Raw genomic sequence first — 19,902 nt, forward strand, 5'->3', positions numbered from 1 at the left:
AGTTCCATCCATGCCGTTGCAAATGGTAAAAGTTCCTTCTTTTTTACAGCAGCATAGTATTCCATCGTGTAGATGTACCACGGTTTTCTAATCCATTCATCTATTGATGGGCACTTAGGCTGTTTCCAGATCTTAGCTATGGTGAATTGTGCTGCTATGAACATATGGGTGCATATATCCTTTCTGATTGGTGTTTCTGGTTTCTTGGGATATATTCCTAGAAGTGGGATCACAGGGTCAAATGGGAGTTCCATTTTTAGTTTTTTGAGGAAACTCCATACTGTCTTCCATAGTGGCTGCACCAGTCTGCATTCCCACCAGCAGTGCACAAGTGTTCCTTTTTCTCCACATCCTCTCCAGCACTTGTCGTTTGTTGATTTGTTGATGATAGCCAGTCTGACAGGTGTGAGATGGTACCTCATTGTTGTTTTGATTTGCATCTCTATACCAGTTGATTTTAAACCTATCCATTCTATCCCAAAGGTTAGGGCGTTTCTAATCTCCATTCCAAGGTTACTCTATTGTTCTATTAAGCTACAAGGAAGTAACTGAAGGAGATTATCCTAAGTAAAGATTATGTAGCTTGCCCTGACTAGTTTGGCTCAGTGGATAGAGCGTCGGCCAGCAGACTGAAGGGTCCCAGGTTTGATTCCGGTCAGGGGCATGTACCTTGGTTGCAGGCACATTTCCAATAGAGGGTGTGCAGGAGGCAGCTGATCGATGTTTCTCTCTCATCAATGTTTCTGACTCTCTGTCCCTCTCCCTTCTCTCTGTAAAAAATCAATAAAAATATATTTTTAAAAAAAGATTATGTAGCTTAAGCATGATTGTTCATAGCTAAAGTGATTAACTACCCGCCTGGCACTTAGTTAAGGGGTTTTAAGAATTTATTCCTTTTTTTTTTTACTGTCAAACACAATGATTTATTAAAAATAAAACGTAAAAATGATTTTTGTACATATGCTTCCAAATTTCAGGCATGGGATCCAAGTAGATTTCATAGAAAACGCTGTAGCCAGGTATCAAGTCCTTACAACGAAGTAAACTAACCCCCCACCCCCACCCCCACCCAGGTTTTGCTACAGAATCAGCAAGTTCACTCCCTCCCCCCAAAAAAACACAAATTAAAACAAGACATTTTGCTAGTATAAAAACGACTAAGGTCCAAGTAATAATAAAAAAATAGAGTCCATCAATAACTAACACAAAAATGTGTAGGTGGGGCAGAGTCCATCTTCAGAGGGGGAGACGAGAGGTGGCAGGCAAATAGGGCAATACCCCTAAGGGTAGGCAGCCTTAGAAGCGGCTCCCCCAAGGGCAAATGGGGAAGGCGGTGGGAGGGAAAGGAACTCAGGAGTTGACCCTAGGGTTGTTGAAAACAGCTACCCCTAAAGTCAACCCGGACTAAAATTTTTTTTAGAAAGAACTGCCTCCATAACCACCCCCACCGCCATAGCCACCCCTGTAAGGTCCACTGTTAGTGCGACCGCCCCAGCCGCTGCCTCCGCCGCCGCCGCTCTTCATGGGCCCGTAGGAGGACTGGTGCTGGCTGTAGCTGCCCAAGCCGCCGAAGCAGCTACCGTAGTCGCTTCCGCCGTAGGACGAACCGCCTCCGTAGGCATTGTAGCCGCCGCCGTAACCATCGTAGCTGTTGTAGCCGCCGCTGTAACCACCGTAGCTGTTGTAGCCGCCGCCGTAACCATCGTAGTTGTAGCTGTTGTAGCCGCCGCCGTAACCATCGTAGTTGTAGCTGTTGTAGCCGCCGCCGCCGCCGCCGCTCTTCGACAGGCCGTTCTGATCACGACCACCGCCGCGGGCCCGGCCGCCCCGGCCCGACCGGGAGCCGCCTCCGCCTCCGCCGGAGTGGATATCCTCCTTGGGGACGGCCTTTTTCACCTCCACGCGATGGCCCTGGATCGGATGGAACTTGACCACTGCGGCCTTGTCCGCCGCGTCGTGATTCTGGAAATACACGAAGCCGAAGCCGCGCTGCTTGCCGGACCGCTTGTCGGCGATGATCTCGGCTTTCTCCACGGTGCCGAACTGCGAGAAGTGCTCGATCAGGTCGCCCTCGGCCACGTCTCCTTTCAGGCCACCGACAAAGAGCTTCTTCACCTTGGCGTGGGCACCGGGCCGCGCCGAATCCTCCCGGGACACCGCCCGCTTCAGCTCCACCGTGTTGCCGTCTAGGGCATGGGGAGAGGCGGCCATGGCGGCGTCGGCCTCCTCCACGCTGGAGTAGGTCACGAAGCCGAAGCCTCGGGAGCGCTTGGTCTGGGGGTTCACCACCACCACGCAGTCCGTCAGGGTCCCAAAGGCCTCAAAGTGGCCGCGCAGGCCCGACTCACTCGTCTGCACGTTGAGGCCGCCGATGAACAGCTTACACAACTGGGAATTCTCCATCTCCACGGCCCGGGCCTTCCCGCCGCCCTGCGAGCTCCGAGGTGTCGCAGTCGCTGTTATCGGTTGGCTAAGGCCTCCTCACAGATCGGGCCCAGCCGTTGCTGGAGCTGCCACCGCTGAACACAGACAGGGAAGGAAAAGAAGGAAGGGGAGGGAAGGAAAGGAAGGAAAGAAGGGGAGGGAAGGGGAGAGATGCTGTCTAGAGGACGAGCCGAGGAGACTGGAAGACAACCAAGGCCGCAGCTACCGCCACCTCCGAAACCAAGAAGGAATGACACCGAGGCAGCGTTCAGTTGATCATCACAGCCAGGTCTGTCTTTATGGTCCTGTTACATCTGTATTTATACCAGTTGATTTTAATCCTATCCATTCTATCCCAAAGGTTAGGGCGTTTCTTATCTCCATTCCAAGGTTACTCTATTGTTCTATTAAGCTACAAGGAAGTAACTGAAGGAGATTATCCTAAGTAAAGATTATGTAGCTTAAGCATGATTGTTCGTAGTTAAAGTGATTAACTGCCCACCTGGCACTTAGTTAAGGGGTTTTACGGATTTATTCCCTTCCTTAGTCCCGTTAATCCCTAACTCCAGGGAAAAAATCCCCACCTGGGGAAACAACCTTTCTCGGGGAGGTGGGTCTGTTTAAAACACAAAGTGCTAAGAGGGGGAGCAAACATATGCCATATACGCCAGGTCCCTTGAAACATAAGCTGTGCAGATGTGTCTTCCCTGCAGCAACTGTGTCAAGCAGCAAGGGTGGTCTGGCTTCCGGCAAATTCCCCCATTTTTATTTTTTAAATGACAGCGCGTGTAAATCAGTGGCCACCTCTCGGATTGGGTTGTTTAAGACTCGGAGAAGACTTGTTTGTGATTTTGCCAACAGGTCCGTCCGAGGCTTAACCTTATATCGGCTCCCCACAGTTCTCGTGTCAGATAGCCTGACTTTGAGTCCCATCTCTGTCGTTTGTTGGGTGAAGGACCTGGGGGAAATTACTTAACTTCCTGGAGAAAACTTCTCATCTATAAAACTGGGATAATCACAGCAATGTGCATATACAATGTGTATGTGAATACACTACTGAACTGTACACATAAAAATAGCTAAGGTGGTAATTTTTATGTGGTTATTTTTTATCCCAATTTTCTTAAATGGGGATGATTATAGGACCTACCTAGAATTGTAAGGGCTAAATGAGATAATGCCTGCAAAGTACCTGGCACATAATCCATGCTCAGTAAGTGCTGGCTTTCACCATTGCTGCCGTTGATTAACTGAGTCTGACTGGCGTGGCTTCTTGGGCTCTGCCTGTGACTGTGGCTCTGGGCTGTGGAAGAAATCCCTGCCACGGAAAAGCTGATCCTCTAGCGGGAGACTCCAGCCATGTCTGGAAAGGGAAAAAAAACAGGGTATGAGGGAAAGAGCTGGGGGATTCCTCAGCTAATTCATCTTGGGCAATGGCAACATTTCCGTACAGTACAGTTTCCTCCCTTACAAGAAAGGAGGTTGACCCAGGACATTCCTTGAGGCTGCCACACTGCCAAATTTCTGTGATTACCTTAATGACAGGCAAAATTAGGAGCAGGCTCTCAAAGCTGTGTGATCTGAGACAAGCAGGATGACCTCTCTGGGCCTCAGCACCTCCATCTGTGAATGGCATTGAGGTGCCAACTCAGCCTTGGGAGGCTGCCTCGGATTATCACCCATGGAAGGGACTGTCGAAACTTCTGTGCCGGCTCCACCGTGGACTCACTGTCCAGATGGAAGCAGACTTGGCTGCCTACTTTGAAAAGCTAAATATAACATCAAGAAAGTCACAGCAAGGCCAGGCTGGGGGAAGTGGGGCACGAGGAAGTTGGGCCGGAGGCTATGAAAAGGGCAGAGGGGGAACTGGGGACAAGTTCTGCTGCATGCAAATACCAGCTTAGTCACTAAAAAGTGCCATTCTGTTTCAAAATGACGGATGGTGGCCAGAGACTTCAGCTTTGAGACAGAAATTACCCAAAGGGAGATATTTTGTGTGAATCACCCTTCTCTGTCTATACCTGTCCCCAGGTTTCACACAAGTCACAAGATTTTAGTCCGGGACCTCTCTCCTGCCTTACAGTCCAAGAGGGCAAGATCTGTGTTGAGCTTAGCTCTGCGCCCTGCATATGCCTTGCTCAGTGTGCATTCACAGAGTATTGGAATAAATAACAAACTCATGTCTTGTGTACAACAAATAATAACCTTAAACTTTAAGGGGAGCCCCCCAAAAATCAGTAAATCAAGATAAACAATATAGGGTGTCCCCAAAAATGTATATAAACTTTATATAATTTTTAATTCCAGTGAGTTAAACCTGAAAAGGAAGAAACATCAATTGAATTATCACGAATTCAGTATTAAGTATAATATTTTAAAAATTATTTAGTATAATATTTTACTGTATTTAGTATAATATTTTAAAAATTAAAATTAATACAAAAAAATCCCTGATGAAGAAAATATTGACATTTTAAATGAAGACAGGACTAGCCCTGGCTGGGTAGCTCAGTTGGTTAGAGTGTCATCCCAGTACACCAAGGTTGCAGGTTCAATCCCTGGACAGGGCACATACAGGAATCAACCAATGAATGTATAAATTGATGTTTCTCTCTCTCTCTCTCTCCTTATCTTTCACTAAAAATCAATAAAAACCTATCCTTGGGTGAGGATTTAAACAAAACTGAAGATGGGACTAGTACTGCTGATTTATTTTGCCTTAGGCCCCAATATGGCGGGGCACCACACTGTGTCCAGGCAAATTTCTCTTTGAGAGCTGCTGGCCTTGTGGCCATCAAGTGTTTCTTCTGCCCAGATGAGGCCTGAAAGGACACTCCTAACATTACCCCAGTGCTATTGCTATCCCATGGCCATGGCTTGGGCTGGGGCCCAGGAGAGTTGCCTTCATACTGATCTCCCAGCCAGCAGCGTCCCCATGCCCAGGCCTCCCCCTAATCCATTCTTCTCCCCAGTCAGGACACACCCCTGAGCAAAGGTCTCTGAAAGGGCTTCCCACCGCTTATAAACCCCATCTCCTGGGTCTAACACAGACCTTAACTCCTTGCACCCCAAGCTTAAATTTTTACTACACCCCTCCCTCCAATACCCCAATTCTTGCCACTCTCAACTTCTCACTAGACCCCAACACCCCAGACAATTTCACCTGTGAGCCTTTGTACTTGCTGTTCCACTACCAGGCTGCTGTTCCTCACTCTTTTGCCTGGTGAATTTCTATTTTGCATGAGGATCCAGCTCCCAGGTCTCTTCATCTTAAAACCTTCAATCAGTTATCCCCTTCTTAGGATCCTCCCAGCTCTCTGACCTTCCCTATTCCCAGCAAAGAATTATGAGTAGTTTTCACTTGTTACCTATCTGGATCATATGAATTTTTAAAAATTAGCTTGTATTACTTTCACAAACTAAAGCAATAAAACTAGTTTCAGTTTAGGACCCCAAAAAACAGTTTAAGATATAAGATACAAAAGATGTCACATGAACCAAATAATATTTCACAAATTGCTATTAGACTGGAGATTAAATGACCAATAAATAGTGCTACGAATTTAGGGTACATAAAATAAAACTTAAAGCTGCAAAAGACCCGAGGTTAAGATTCAGGGATAAAGAAGGAGGAGGAAGTTCCCTGCTCTTTTTGTTTGCAAAGAGTTGCTTTAATATGAGACCTTCTTTAATCCTAAATCCAGATTAAACAGAGATTTTTTTTTCTTATTGTAATTAATACTAATAGCAGGCAGGTGGGAAGTTACTCTGTAATAACTATGTACTACCTCCCAATAGTTCCATGTGGGTACTGGAATTTGGGGGGAAATGCTTTGTAAAGTATATGATTGTCTAACCCAGCGGTTCTCAACCTGTGGGTTGCGACCCCTTTGGGGGTCGAACGACCCTTTCACAGGGGTTGCCTAAGACCATCAGAAAACACATATATCATTACATATTGTTTTGTGATTAATCACTATGCTTTAATTATGTTCAATTTGTAACAATGAAAATACATCCTGCATATCAGATATTTACATTACGATTCATTACAGTAGCAAAATTACAGTTATGAAGTAGCAATGAAAATACTTTTTATGGTTGGGGGTCACCACAACATGAGGAACTGTATTAAAGGGTCGCGGCATTAGGAAGGTTGAGAACCACTGCTCTGGACGGCTCCATCCACACCAAAAAGCTTTGTAGCATATGGGTTCTAAATCCTTACCGAACCAGAGAACATTCCTCCCAGGTACCCCTCAACCCACAGGGTTTTACAGACCTGTGCTAAGCTTAGTTGTGCACCACTATTCGTATTACCCAACAGAAGGCCCAGCTTCCAGAATCAGAGACATCTGCATGCAGGTTTATGGGAAATCTTGATTTTCTCTAGGTACAATGATTGTGTATAATCTTTCCATTTTGTTAACTAAAACCCAGTCAAACAGTTTTTGCAGAACAAAGGAAAGGCTTGCCTGAAAGGTGAATTCAGATATCCTACTCTCTCAGGGCAGAGCCATGTTATTAGGAAGAAAATAAAACGTGGTCAACATGCTTCTGTATATATGTATGTAAAACAGATATAAAAGGCATACACTAAGGTCATGCTATCAAGAGTCAAATACTATAGAAAAGTTTTCATTGTAGAGTAAAAGTCTCCTTTTTATAAAGTAGGAGCCCCCTTCCCCACTCCAAGCCACCAGTCCTCACTGTCCAATAGAAGGACTGGTAGGGCCTGAAATCCCCTTGTCTGTTTGCCAAGCTGTGTGCCCTGCCACTGGGCAGTGTCCACCCAGAGACAAGGGGTTCCCTTTTCTAATTTGTGTGAAAGCACTCAATTGGCTCTAAAAACAACATTTTAATGACTTCTTGTGTATCTTTCTAAAACATTGCCGAAACCGGTTTGGCTCAGTGGATAGATTACGTCGGCCTGCAGACTGAAGGGTCCCAGGTTCGATTCCGGTCAAGGGCATATACCTGGGTTGCGGGCACATCCCCAGTAGGAGATGTGCAGGAGGCTGCTGATCGATGTTTCTCTCTCATCTATGTTTCTAACTATCTCTCTCCCTTCCTCTCTGTAAAAAATCAATAAAATATATTTTTAAAAAAATAAAATAAAATAAATAAAACATTATGTACATACCAGCACATATGCATGTATATGGCCTCCCCCCCCCCACAAAGATGGCACATACTACACACTATTCTGAACTGCCCTTCCTTCTTTTTTCCTCTTCCTCCTTTTCCATTTTTGTTTAACTTAATATTTCTTGGGGATTTTTATACACCAGCAATACAGATGTTTGTTTTTAAAGAGGGGTTCGTGGTATTCTGTCATATAGCTTTATCAAAGTTTATTTAAGTAGTTCCCTTTTAGTGATTGATGGGTGTTTAGGTTGTTTCCAGGTTTTTTAGGGGGAAGGCAGAAAGGATGAGGGTTATTATAGATAATGCTTATATGTGTACAATGTGGATATCTATATAATAGTATAATTTTATGACCATGTTCAGAAGACAATTCCTAACAGTGGAATTTCTGGGTCAAAAGGCATGGACATTTTAAATTTTGACAGATGATGACTGTAACAATTTACATTCCCAAGAATATCTGTATTCTCATACCCTCATTAACCATGGGTATTATCACACGAGTTAAGTTTGACCAGTCTGATAAGCAGAGCATATATCACTGTTGTTTGATTTAGATCTCTTTAAATATAAATGATATCTTTTCATTGGGTCTAGCCAGTGTGGTTCTGTTGGTTGAGCATCGTCTCATGCACCAGGAGGTCACCAGTTCAATTCCTGGTCAGGGCACTTGCTGGGGTCACATTGCAGGCTTTATCCCCAGTGGGGGTTGGGGGGGTGAAGAGGGTGCAGGAGGCAGCAAATTGATGTTTCTATCTTTCTCTCCCTTTTCCTTACTCTCTCTGAAATCAATAAAAACATATTTAAAAATATATATATGTCTTTTCATTGGTCTGTTGCCCACTTATGTTTTTCTGTTCACATCCTTTGCTCATTTTTTATTGAATCATTAATCATTTTTTACTTCATTGTAAGATTTCTTTGTAAATCAAAAATTGTAGTCATTATTGTAATTATTACCATTATTGTTATGTGCTACAGATATTTCTTCCGCATGTCATTTATCTTTTGATTTTTGTGCATGTTACTTTTTGTTCTACAGAAGTTTCAAATACCTGTGCAACCAGATTCACTAATCATTTTCTTTATGGATTTTCTATGTGTGTAACTTTTAAATGACAATTAAAATTACTAGGTAGAATTTTTCCAAATTCTACCTAGTAAAGTTAATGAAAAAAATTTTGGACCTGATTTCAGCCTATCCTGTGAGCTTCAAGATAGCCCCATTCTTGCAATATAGGGGCTGAGAGGACAGTAAGTGATGAACAATGAGGCTTATGATGGGATCAGAGGGCTTGGACCTCACATGTCTCCTCAGAACAGACATCTCTGGGAATCAGAATTCCCCTTCACGGATGCCTGATGGGGCCACGGCCCAATGACCACATTCCTTATAGAACCATAGAATCAGTCACCCTTTCCCTCTACTCTAGTAGCAGATGGTCAACTCAATTAAATATGATTAATTAAACTTAAAGAAATACAATATAATTCATGCTATTTGGGATTTTATTGTAGGGTTCTGTCTCTCTTTTCAATAGGATAGGTTTTTTTTAAAAAAAATAAACATAGTTATTAATATTTTATGTTTAATTTTTGTCTCTTACAGGCAGCTTCAAAAGATGGTCCATGATATTAAGAACAATGAAGGTGGAATAATGAACAAAATAAAAAAGTAAGTTAGACTCCAGAGCACTATATGAGCACTTATCTGAACATGTTATGCCAGCCTGAGAAAGGGAAAAAACAAAGTTCTCTGGTACCGAGTGAGGATTTGCAACCTCTTTAGCATGTAACCCTTTCTTACTCGTGGTGGAGTCCACTGCGCTCAGAGCCACATTCAGGAACCCTGCTGAGTGGACGGGGTGGTTCTCGGGGCACTTCACTTCCCCTCTCACTGCTCAAAGGGTGAGCGATGCCATTTGAGGTGCTGAGCAAATGTCAAAATGACGTTTACTGAAGTAGGAAAATCAGCTTCCAAAACCATTCAGCTAAGGGTCATGAAGACACGGTTGGGAAAATCCTAAAGAGAAGTTACAAGAACACAGCGCAAGCTCCTTTAGGATGCCATACCTCTCTTCCATATTTTGATTTCTGCTTTTTCAGTTATTGCCTTAAATGGTGTTTTCATTTGGCACTTGTAGAGGGAAAGCTAGAATTCTCCATCTTCTTGTACACCCCAAACTCTTAAGCTTTTGTTAAGAGAAGAGAAATTGTACATAATATTGTACATACTCGCATTTGACACTCAAAATCTAAATCAAGCAGAAAGGGGAACTGTTATTTGTTAAGTTTTTAAGTTTTGTTTTGTTTTTTTAAGAAAGTAATACAGATTCACCCGGGGGGGTGGGGGGTGGAATATCAAAGAGTTCAGAGTTGTATAGTCAAAAGCTTCTACTTCTTCATATTCCCACTTTAACCTACTCCCCAAAAATGGACATTGTCATGTGTGAGTTTGGTATATAAATCTATATGTATAAGCTTATACAGACATATACATACAATGACATGGATACAATGCATGCCTATACACACAAACATTTTCACCATGAATGGTATCATATTTATAATCCATTCTACCAACTTGCTTTGTTTGGTGATTTTACTTAATGGTACATCATGCACATCTGTCTTTGTTGGTATGTGAAAATAAACAATATTCCCTTTTAAAAGCTGATTAATAGTCTACTAGAAATGTATTATTGTTCATTTCACCAAGCATATATTGTTGGATATTTTTTAAAGAGGTGGTGGGAGGTTGGGAATTTAAACTAGAACATTTTTGGAGGGCAATTTGATAATATCAATTTAGATAAGATCAAAATTTTGTGGGCACTTCTTTCAGTTTAACTGCCACAAGTAATATTTTAATAAATATCCTTTGCAGACTCTGAGTATACCAGAAAGCTAAATTCCTGAAATGAAATTTCTGGGTTGAAGGATATGTGCCCTTGAAGTCTTTATGGATGTTAGCAATTTGCTTTCCCAAAATTTTGTACCACCAATGGTGTATGAAAGTACATTGCCTTCGGAACAGAGTATCTTCATTCTTTGTGGTCTTTGCAAAACTTAAAAGTAAGACATCACTTTTGTGGTGTTTTCACACTATAAAATGTAAATGGGTCTCAATGTGTATAAGTGATCATCATAAAATAGTTAAAATGGTCTGTTTGTGGGGCATTAGTCATCATGGAGGAGGAGAATTCCTCTTCCTGTCTGTCCTGTGACTGGGAGAGGAGAGGAGTGTGATTGTTTTCATTTGTTTCAGAATTTCATTGAAATGAGAGCCCTGCTATCATTGTTTTAATCACTAGCAATTCTAGATTATCTCACAGCTGCCAGTTTTACAATGCAGCAGTTTTCTCAATAGTATGAAGCCTCTTTATAAAATGGCCATTCCATGGTCAATCATACAGCAGCCACAGGGCTCAAATTTTTCCAGGCAGTTTCCATTGCAGTATACCCATTGCACTTTTTGTTTTCCAAAAAATGCACTTTCACTTGACAAGCTGTGTTTGTTCTCAGCTTGGAAAATATGGCTGCCATAGTCATTACCCCTGGTGAAGTCAGTGGCCCTTTGGTTTGAAGTGACTGGTAGTTCTTAGCTCGTTGCCAGGCAACAGGTGCCACCTTGAAAGGAGGAAGCATGGTTGGTTGAACACACTGGTTTCCTAACCCAAAACTGTGACAGAGTCGTCACTGGTCACGGCCGAATGAGAAAATAAGGACCTTGAAGTGCTGGGGGCTGGTGTGTAGCTGCTGGCTGCTAAGTGGGGCCCAAGCCACACCTTTTATTCCTGGCCTGTGTTCAGTGACCCAGTCCTTTCTTGAATCTGTCCTTTATTCTGAAATGATGACCCTCATACATTTGTGGGGGGATTAAAATAACCTTCCTTTTCTTTTAGGAAATGATTACAAAAGTATGTAATAGTTGGTTTGTGCTTTTTGAAATTTTACTGTTCCATGAATAGACCTGGCCCAGATCCAGTTTTGCTTTGTTTTTCTTCCCTACAACACCTTTGGTAATCTCTCTCTCTCTCTCTCTCTCTCTCTCTCTCTCTCTCTCTCTCTCTTTCTTTCTCTCTACCTCATCACAGGTCTAATGATCGTATCTTCCCCAGCACACCCTGCTAGTAGGTTTGTTATGAGAATTGAAAGAAATAATAGATGTAAGAGTCTTTGGGAAAATGAAAAGCAGGATTTCTACACAAATATAAATATTGTTATTTTTGCATCATTACAATTCTGGTTTATAAGTCTTGTTTTTTTGTAATCAAACATGAATTTCTGAACTTCTATTTTTTTCTCCAAGCAATGAAATATGCTTTGTATGTGATGATTACCTTTATACTGTATGCTGCTTCTAAAGGATGTGATATTTTAGTAAACAAAGTCTACTGGATGTAGGTTTTACATATATATTTAAAAATATTAATTAAGTAAATCATTCTCAAATAAATTTGGTAACTGTTATTAAAAGTAACAATTTACCATAAACTGTAACCATTTCAAATACCTGTAATGGAAGGGAAGGTGTTGCCAATACTCATAAAAAGCCTAAAAATTGGGATGCATTTTTAAAATGTAATTTTAACTTCCTTCTTTTAAAGAGTGGGGAAGGATTGTGAATATTCAGAACGTTTTATATGTGTATAAAGATACCACAGTTTTGAAAGAGCTTGAAGCAGTTCAACTTCTAACTAAGCGAAATATCACAATCCCCAACCTAGAGATACTCAATGCTCACTTATTTGTCAGTTTTTCAATAGCACAAAAACAATTTCAGTCCAACCTACAATTAAAGTGCTCATGAGAACTAATTTTTCCTATTGAAGTGTTCATTAATTATTTATTAAAATAGAGTACATCTTCCCTTACCTTCCTATCAACCAATCAACATTCATCACTTATCTTCCTTGAACCTCTGGACTCAGTGCTTATACTCTGACCTCTCAAAGCCCTTTCTCTGCTTGGCTTCACCTTTGCCAAGTCACAGCCACATTGTGCACTGGGGACAAGGGGAGAGCTGGGAAACCTCTGATTAATGGCTTGGTTACATTTTCAATATATTTGGTCTTTCGATGCAATGAGTCCAAAAAAAGCCATTATTCTATTCGTTATCTCTTATCTCTATATCTGCTTATATTATGGGCCTTGACAACAGATGTCCTACCCACTGACCTTTTGTCTAATGGTTGTTTCCCACAGGCTGAAAGTCAAAGCACCTCCAAGTGTTCCTCGAAGGGATTATGCTTCTGGTAAGAGTATTTCTAAAATACTTGGATTCTTGACTAATTTAAGGTGTATATTTACTTCTTGCAAAGAGAACTATGTTCTACTCACATGGAAACAAAAGGCGCCCATTTTTCAAAAGTATTTTTTTATTGATTTCAGAGAGGAAAGGAGAAGGAAAGATCGAAACATCAATAATGAGAGAGAATCTTTGATTGACTGCCTCCTGCACACCCCCTACTGGCCCACAACCTGGCCATGTGCCCTTGACCACAATTGAACCCGAGACCCTTCAGTCCACAAGCCAAGGCTCTAACCACTGAGCAAAACCAGATAGGGCAAAAGGTGTCCATCTTAATTTTAAGAATGACCGAATCCTATCCATCCATCTGACAACCATCCATCCATCCAGTCATCTATTTGTCAAACTTTTATTAAGCATCCTCCATGTGCCAGGCACATGCAAGGTCTCAGGTAGAAACACAGTACTAAACAAGATAGCGCCACATTCACAGAATTTATCGTCTAGAAGGGAAGACAGATGGTGTTAAACGCAATTACATTTCAGTGTGATCGGGAAGCACAAAGTTCTACAGTAGTATTTAATCTAATCTGATGTGGAGGATGTGGGGGAAGTGGGGAAAGGAAGGCTTCCTGGATAAAGAACTTAAAAGGGGATATTTGAAGGGGGTGAGGATAAATTATTGGTGGCACACGGTTACTCAATCCTTTCCCATTCCAAGTAGGATCAACTTCATCAGGGGAGAATAGTTACTCTTGAGGTTGGTAGTTTTTATGGCAGTTGTGAGCAAAGTAAATTATCCAGCATACTTCCCTTTTCTAGAACAGATGCCTTAGGAGGATAGGTCTAAAATGTTTCTAATGGCTTAAATGTAAAGATTTCTTAGATGTGGACAGATCTATATAGCCCTCAGTAAAACAACAACAAAAAACCCTTATTCTTCTCTTCAAGTTCTAAAAATGAAAAGAAAACCAAGCAGGCTATACCTGTTAAGTACCCAAAGCTTTGATGGGAAAATATGAAATCATGGAGTGTCAGGTTTAATAGGAGCCCCAGAGGTCAAACAGTCTAACATCCAATCCAATGCTTAGACCTACCCACCACCATGTACCACAAACAAGGCCCACTTTCTGCTGGGACATCCCATACCTGTCCGGGCCAGTCAGGGGCAGATGACTTCCCATACCTGTCCGGGCCAGTCAGGGGCAGGCAGCCCTGGCGGGATATAGATGTGACTCATTTCCTTGTGGCTTCATAGTCTGTCCTGATGGCCACACAGACCCCTTCTTCTCTTATATTTTTTACTTGGGCAAAAGCCAGGTAACATTCATCATTTATTCATCCTTTTGCCTAACCCCCACACACTAGAGATCATCATTGATTTCTTCTCTTCCTTCCCCCTCTACCAAAAAAATATATAATAATAATAATCTCTAAATCCTATTAATTTTAGCTTTTAAGTGTCTCTCAAATATGTTTGTCCCTCTCTGTTCACATAGCTACAGCTCAGAGCCCTGTCATCAGGGCTTCTGTCCCAGTACAGAAGCTTCTAAATAGTCTTGTTAATTCCTAATCCCATGTGGTCCTCTCAACCTCCACCAAGAGTTGTTCTGAAATGCCTTTGCATTATATTCTCATGGCTTTACATCAGCAGCAGGAGGAATTGCCAACCACTGAGCCTGCATACAAGGTCCTTCAATGCCTAGCCACAGGCTGTGTAACCCTGGACCAAGCACTCTCCTCTCCTTTTCTATATCACACAGGACTGAACAAGAAGCTCTGTCAGCTTCCCGCCAACGCTAATACTCCACACGCACAGAAACACAAGTCTCTGGAGCCCGGGGCCCAGGGTGACGCAAGCTTCTCCTAAACTCCCCTGGCTTTAGGAAGTTGCCTCTTCCAGGTTGTACTTAATCTCTCTGGGTCTCAGCTGGGTCTTCTAAGCCTTTGCTGCTTGAAGTGCGATCCCTAGCGTGCAGCATCAGCATTACCTGGGAGCTGATTAGAAAAGTAGACTCTGCCCCACCCGAGAACTCAGGCATCAGAATTTTGTATTTTAACTAGAGCTCCAGGGGATCTGAACGTACATATATTAAATTTGAGAAACCCTGCTATAATCCACCAACTCTGTCCTTACTGCGGCTCCTGAACTGTCAAATCCATGGAAGTTCCTGGATCTCAGAAATTCATCCTATTGCTGAGATCCCCTCACCCAGGCCTTGCCTACTCTGTTCTGCTAAGACACCCAGTCCCCAAAAAAGGTCCTTTTGGCAAAACCACCAACACCACCTGCAGTGAGTACCTCCCTTGCCATTTCCCTCTGCCCCCCTCTTCCCCCCCAACTCATGTTCTAGAAGCATTTCCAGCTGCTTCCTCTGAGCCTTGGGGACCCTAAACAGTTGCAAGCCCGGGGCCTTGGAAACCAACCCTGACAGCTCCTCCTGAACGTAGGGGGTCTGCAAGGTCCCTGAACGTGGCAGTGCTTGGAGACCTTAGCCCACCAGACCTCCAGAGCCCCAGAGCCCAGTCAGGCACTCTCTGGAGGCCTTGAGTCCACCAAAGACTCCTGAAACAGCCCCACCTCTCTCCCCCAGATGTGGGAATTATGTCCTTTTTCCAGTCCCGGAAGCAAATGGCTTCCCCACCCTCTACCCAGGAAAATGTGTTGACCTTGGTGATAGAGACCTTCAGGAAGCAGAGGAGGGAAAGGGCCAGTGCCCACAGCAGTCAGCAGAAGAGTCACCATAGTCCCTCCTCTCCTTACAGGGGTGGGGAACCTTTTTTCTGCCAAGGGCCATTTGGATATTTATGACAGCATTCATGGGCCACACAAAATTATCATTAAAAATTAGCCTGTTATACTTGGTCAAACCTGATTTCCCAGATGAAGAAAATGCACCTCAGGAATGTTAATAACACGCCCAAGGTTACTGCAGCCACTACAGGAAACCCACCCCAGCTCCCATCCTGCTGTTCCTCCCTTTGACCCAAGCTGAGATGGTTACACTTTTCTGGGTAATTTCTTACTATTTTGAACCCCCAAAGCCTCTGACATTAACACCAGAATCTGCTTTCCAGTTCCTGTGCTTTCATAGTTGAACAACCTCTAGTGCAGTGGTTCTCAACCTTCTGGCCCTTTAAATACAGTTCCTCATGTTGTGACCCAACCATAAAGTTATTTTCGTTGCTACTTCATAACTGTAATGTTGCTACTGTTATGAATCGTAATATAAATATCTGATATGCAGGATGGTCTTAGGCGACCCCTGTGAAAGGGTCATTCGACTGCCAAAGGGGTCTCGACCCACAGGTTGAGAACCACTGCTCTAGTGTCTTTGTCTGGCTCAGGAGCTGGCAGGGTGGGAGTGGGGGGGTAGAGAGAACCAGTCATGGTGACCCCAGAGCCTGCTGAGGTCACTGCAGAAGCTCCCATGGTCCCTGCACAAGCCCTGAGAGGTCAGAGCTGAATAAGGCCTCTCTCCTTGTGTACATGAGCTCTGCTATCCAGAGGCTGCTGTGCTGTCCCTTGGAGGCCCACCCTCTGCTCCCACCACTGATGTCATGCAGGGAAGAGATCAGAGAAGTGATGGGGGTGGGGCAGAGGAAGTTACCTGCACAGGGATTTCTGGGTAAATGTCCGCCACAGAAGAATGGGATACGCATAACAACCCTTTGTCCACAAAGGAAGTGAAATATAGCACTGCTTTTGCTTCCATGTCCTCAGTGAAGCCAGCATTCGCTTGGTTTTCCGTCTCCTCATTTATACTCTAACTGGTGCTGCCAACAAAGTCCACATGGGGAGAGCTGATTCCACATCAGGCCTGCCTCATGGAACTAAGAATAAAGGAATGAAACTTGGACTCAAAGGTATTTTATAGCCTAGAGACGATCATCCAATCCAAGCTTTTCATGTTAGGAATAACTGGAAACCACAGAGGCAAAGTGACTGCCAAGGTCACACAGCCAGGTGATGGCTAAGCCACGACTATGTCCCCCTCTCATGCACACTCACCACCCTGTTAATAGGGCCCTTGGTAGGGATGAATAAACATACCAAAAAAGGGAATTTCAAAGATGCATTTAGACTCATAACCAGGCTGGATCTGGCCTTGGCCTCAGTTCCCACACTCAGTCACATTCCTTTATCTTTTCAGGGTGTACCTAGTGGGACTGTCCACTCACAACCTCCCCTGCCTTACCGTTCTGTTTTATATTCCTTCCCTGAATCTGTCCCCCCACCAAAGCTGGTCCACCTGCCTTCCTTCTTCCCTTCCTGCATCCCACTGTGGTCTTCCCATTGGTCCCTGCATCCCACCACCAGCTCTGTAGGAGGAGAAATGGGAGGACTCCTGGTCAAGGGCACAGCCAGAGTGGAATCAGAGCCACAGCTGACACTGTGTGTCAGACACCAGCTGTGGAGTGCACCTCTAAAGTCCATGGCCGAGATGCCACCAGCACAGCCCCACAGTCTCTGAGGCTCCTGAGGACCCAGAACCGAAAGGCTGACTTCATCCCCTTGCCTTCACCCCTTCAATCAAGATCACTCCACAGAGCCCTTTGCTGTCCTTCCAGCCATCCCGCCCCTCCCCAAGACCCCCAGTCTATTTCAGCCTTCATGTCTTCATGGCTGAGTTACTCAAACACCATACTCATTAGCCTCCCCATCTCCAGCTTGTAACTAGGACCACAGTGTCCCTTGGCTGGCAGTGACTCTAGCTTTGTTTTTCCTCCTGGCAAATTCTCCTGTGACTCTCCAGTGGAGCTCGTTCATTCTGTGCACATCTGTGTCTTATGGATGCCCCTTCCATCCCTCAGCTCTAAGTCCTACTTCTGGGACTGGCACACAAGCCTGTCTTAGGGGATGAGAGGGAGATGCCCTCCTTCATCTTCATTCTCTTGCTCAAGTCCCACTGGTCCTTCAGGGCCCAGTCCAATTCCATCTTTGACACAAAGCTTCATGCCTTCACTGACCACACTTTTCTTGATCTTTCCCAGCATCTGGCCATGACTCCAGGTGCTGAGACACTTATCAGGAAATTTTACACCACCTGGACTGTCTGATACACAATTGTTCTCAACTCTAGGTCTTTTATTACTGTTGTACTGGGTGGCTCGGTGAGAATACCTGGAACTTTGGGGTCCTTTTGACTTGGGGTGGCATCCTGGCTTTGTCCCTTAAGCACTGCATGAACCAAGAAAAGTTTTGTAACTTCCCCAGGCCTCAGCTCCCTGATCTAGAGATAAGATTACCTATCCTTCAGGTAATTGTGAGAATTAGGGATAAAGTCCATCGATAGTAATAACTGGGCCCTAACTCTATGTCAGGTACGCCTCTAAGCACTTCCCATGTGTCCTTTCACTTTCATTCTCTCAAAACCGTATGATATAAGTACTACTAATCATGTCCATTTTAGTGATGAGAAAACTGAGGCCTGGAGGGTAAGCAATTCACCTGAGGTCACACTGCTAACTAATCACAGAATCAGGCTTTTAAGCAAGACACTGGACCCTACATGTCTTAGCTTGGAGCAGACACTGAGATGGGGGCCACTGTGGCCATTGTAGCGTGTAAGTGCCAGGTGCTGTGTCCACAGGCTTGGGAGGGCCATGTGAATTGCAAAGCCTGGGTGAGGCAAGGGGACAAGTCCCTTTATTGTGTGGCAGGAAATTATGACACAGTCAATGGAGCCTAAGCCCCCAAACAGGTCCAGGACACAGTAGGAGAGGCTTTCCCCAAAAAGGAGGCCCAACCAGCTTCTCAGCTTCTTGGCAAGGGCAGGAAATCCCACACCCCAAATTGAACCACCTGGCCCATATTAAACTTGAACTTACCCTCCTGAAGAGTTCACCCACTACACTAGAGGCTATCTTAGCTCCACGTCTTACCGCATGGTTGCAATTAGAGTGAAATAGAATTGAAATTGTTTTGAGGGTTTATTGAGAATTATCAATACCCAAGACAACAACAATACCGACACAGCATTTACTGTGTGCCAAAGCACATGTATTATATTACTTGACTCTCATAAAAACATGGGCAGGCACTATTCTTATCTTTGTTTTAAGGTGGGGAAATGGAACTTTAAACACTAAAGTACTGGTCCACTGCCAAGCAGGTGGCAAAAACCAGAGCCAGGATTAGAATCCAGGGAGCCTGGTTCTAAAACACCTGCACACCGTGGAGGCTCCCTGAAGTGCTGGAAAACTACCCACTACTCTAGATCTAGTACGTTGGCTTGTCATGCTTTCTAGTCTGGACAATGGCCTGCAAGGTTGTGACTCTGCATTTAACCTCTAAGGCCATTTAACCAGATGATGCTGTGAGCTGCTTGTGGAACCGGAAGACGGGTGTAGCTGGAGAGGAGGGGCACCATCAAAAACCTCTACCACATGATACTTTTGTCTCTTTACTGCCTCGGTGTGTCATGATGCCCAGAGGGGGCCATTCTGGTTTTTTCTAGATTTTACCTGAATGCACAGTGGAGGGCCAGGTGGTTCACAAGAGATTTCTGCAGGAGCCAACAGATAGCCAGGCCTCCAACTCCACCCGCTACACTAGCTAGCCACATCCATTTTTAAGAAGTATTATTTTATTGATTTCAGAGAGGAATGGAGATGGAGAGAAAGATAGAAACACCAATGATGAGAGTCATTGATTGGCTGCCTCCTGCACACCCCACTCTGGGGATCAAGACCGCAATCCCAGGCATGTGTCCTGACCAGGAATCAAACTGTGACCTCCTGGTTCATAGGTCAACACTCAAATACTGAACCATGCCAGCTGGGCTGTCACATCCACTTTTATACCCCTGCAGAGTCTAGGATGGTGCCTGCACCCTGGAGCTCAAAGACAGTGAGGCAGCATGGCACTGGGGTTCAGAGCTTGCACTTGGAAGTCAGCCCATAGGGCTCAACTATTCACTATCTGATCTTGGGTGTTAGTTGTTCTTGCCCACTCTCCATCTGATTAGGAACAGAGCCTGGATGAGAATTTAGGTCTGACTCCAGGTCCAGTGCTCTTCTTACTGCACCATCCACATATTGATTCAAAGAGATCCTTGGGAGCAACACAGTAT

The 19,902-nt window shown here is 44.1% G+C and overlaps 2 protein-coding genes across 10 annotated transcripts in view; one reads left to right on the plus strand and one right to left on the minus strand.

The window, feature by feature from the left end:
* BLNK (B cell linker) overlaps positions 1-19,902 on the plus strand; it is a 70,432-nt gene that overhangs the window by 15,090 nt on the left and 35,440 nt on the right. For 2 of the 7 annotated variants that reach the window (XM_006089993.3, XM_023754881.1), the window contains exons 2-3: positions 9,182-9,247; positions 12,781-12,830. In XM_006089993.3, coding sequence (XP_006090055.1) covers positions 9,182-9,247; positions 12,781-12,830 — 116 coding nt within the window. Of the gene's footprint in view, positions 1-9,181; positions 9,248-11,669; positions 11,710-12,780; positions 12,831-13,145; positions 13,150-16,615; positions 16,694-19,902 lie in introns of those variants that run through there. The other 5 variants (XM_014456921.2, XM_023754882.1, XM_023754880.1 and 2 more) reach the window with 5 other exon arrangements.
* Positions 895-19,902, minus strand: part of LOC102436154 (heterogeneous nuclear ribonucleoprotein A0) — a 49,595-nt gene continuing 30,587 nt past the window's right edge. For 2 of the 3 annotated variants that reach the window (XM_023754885.1, XM_023754886.1), the window contains 2 exons: positions 3,617-3,787; positions 895-2,738 (listed from right to left, as the gene is read on the minus strand). In XM_023754885.1, coding sequence (XP_023610653.1) covers positions 1,417-2,403 — 987 coding nt within the window. In that variant the 5' untranslated portion in view covers positions 2,404-2,738; positions 3,617-3,787 and the 3' untranslated portion in view covers positions 895-1,416. Of the gene's footprint in view, positions 2,739-3,616; positions 3,788-5,587; positions 5,723-19,902 lie in introns of those variants that run through there. The other variant, XM_023754887.1, reaches the window with a different exon arrangement.

This window comes from Myotis lucifugus, unplaced genomic scaffold, assembly GCF_000147115.1.
Source record: "Myotis lucifugus unplaced genomic scaffold, Myoluc2.0 scaffold_66, whole genome shotgun sequence".
NCBI lineage: Eukaryota > Metazoa > Chordata > Mammalia > Chiroptera > Vespertilionidae > Myotis > Myotis lucifugus.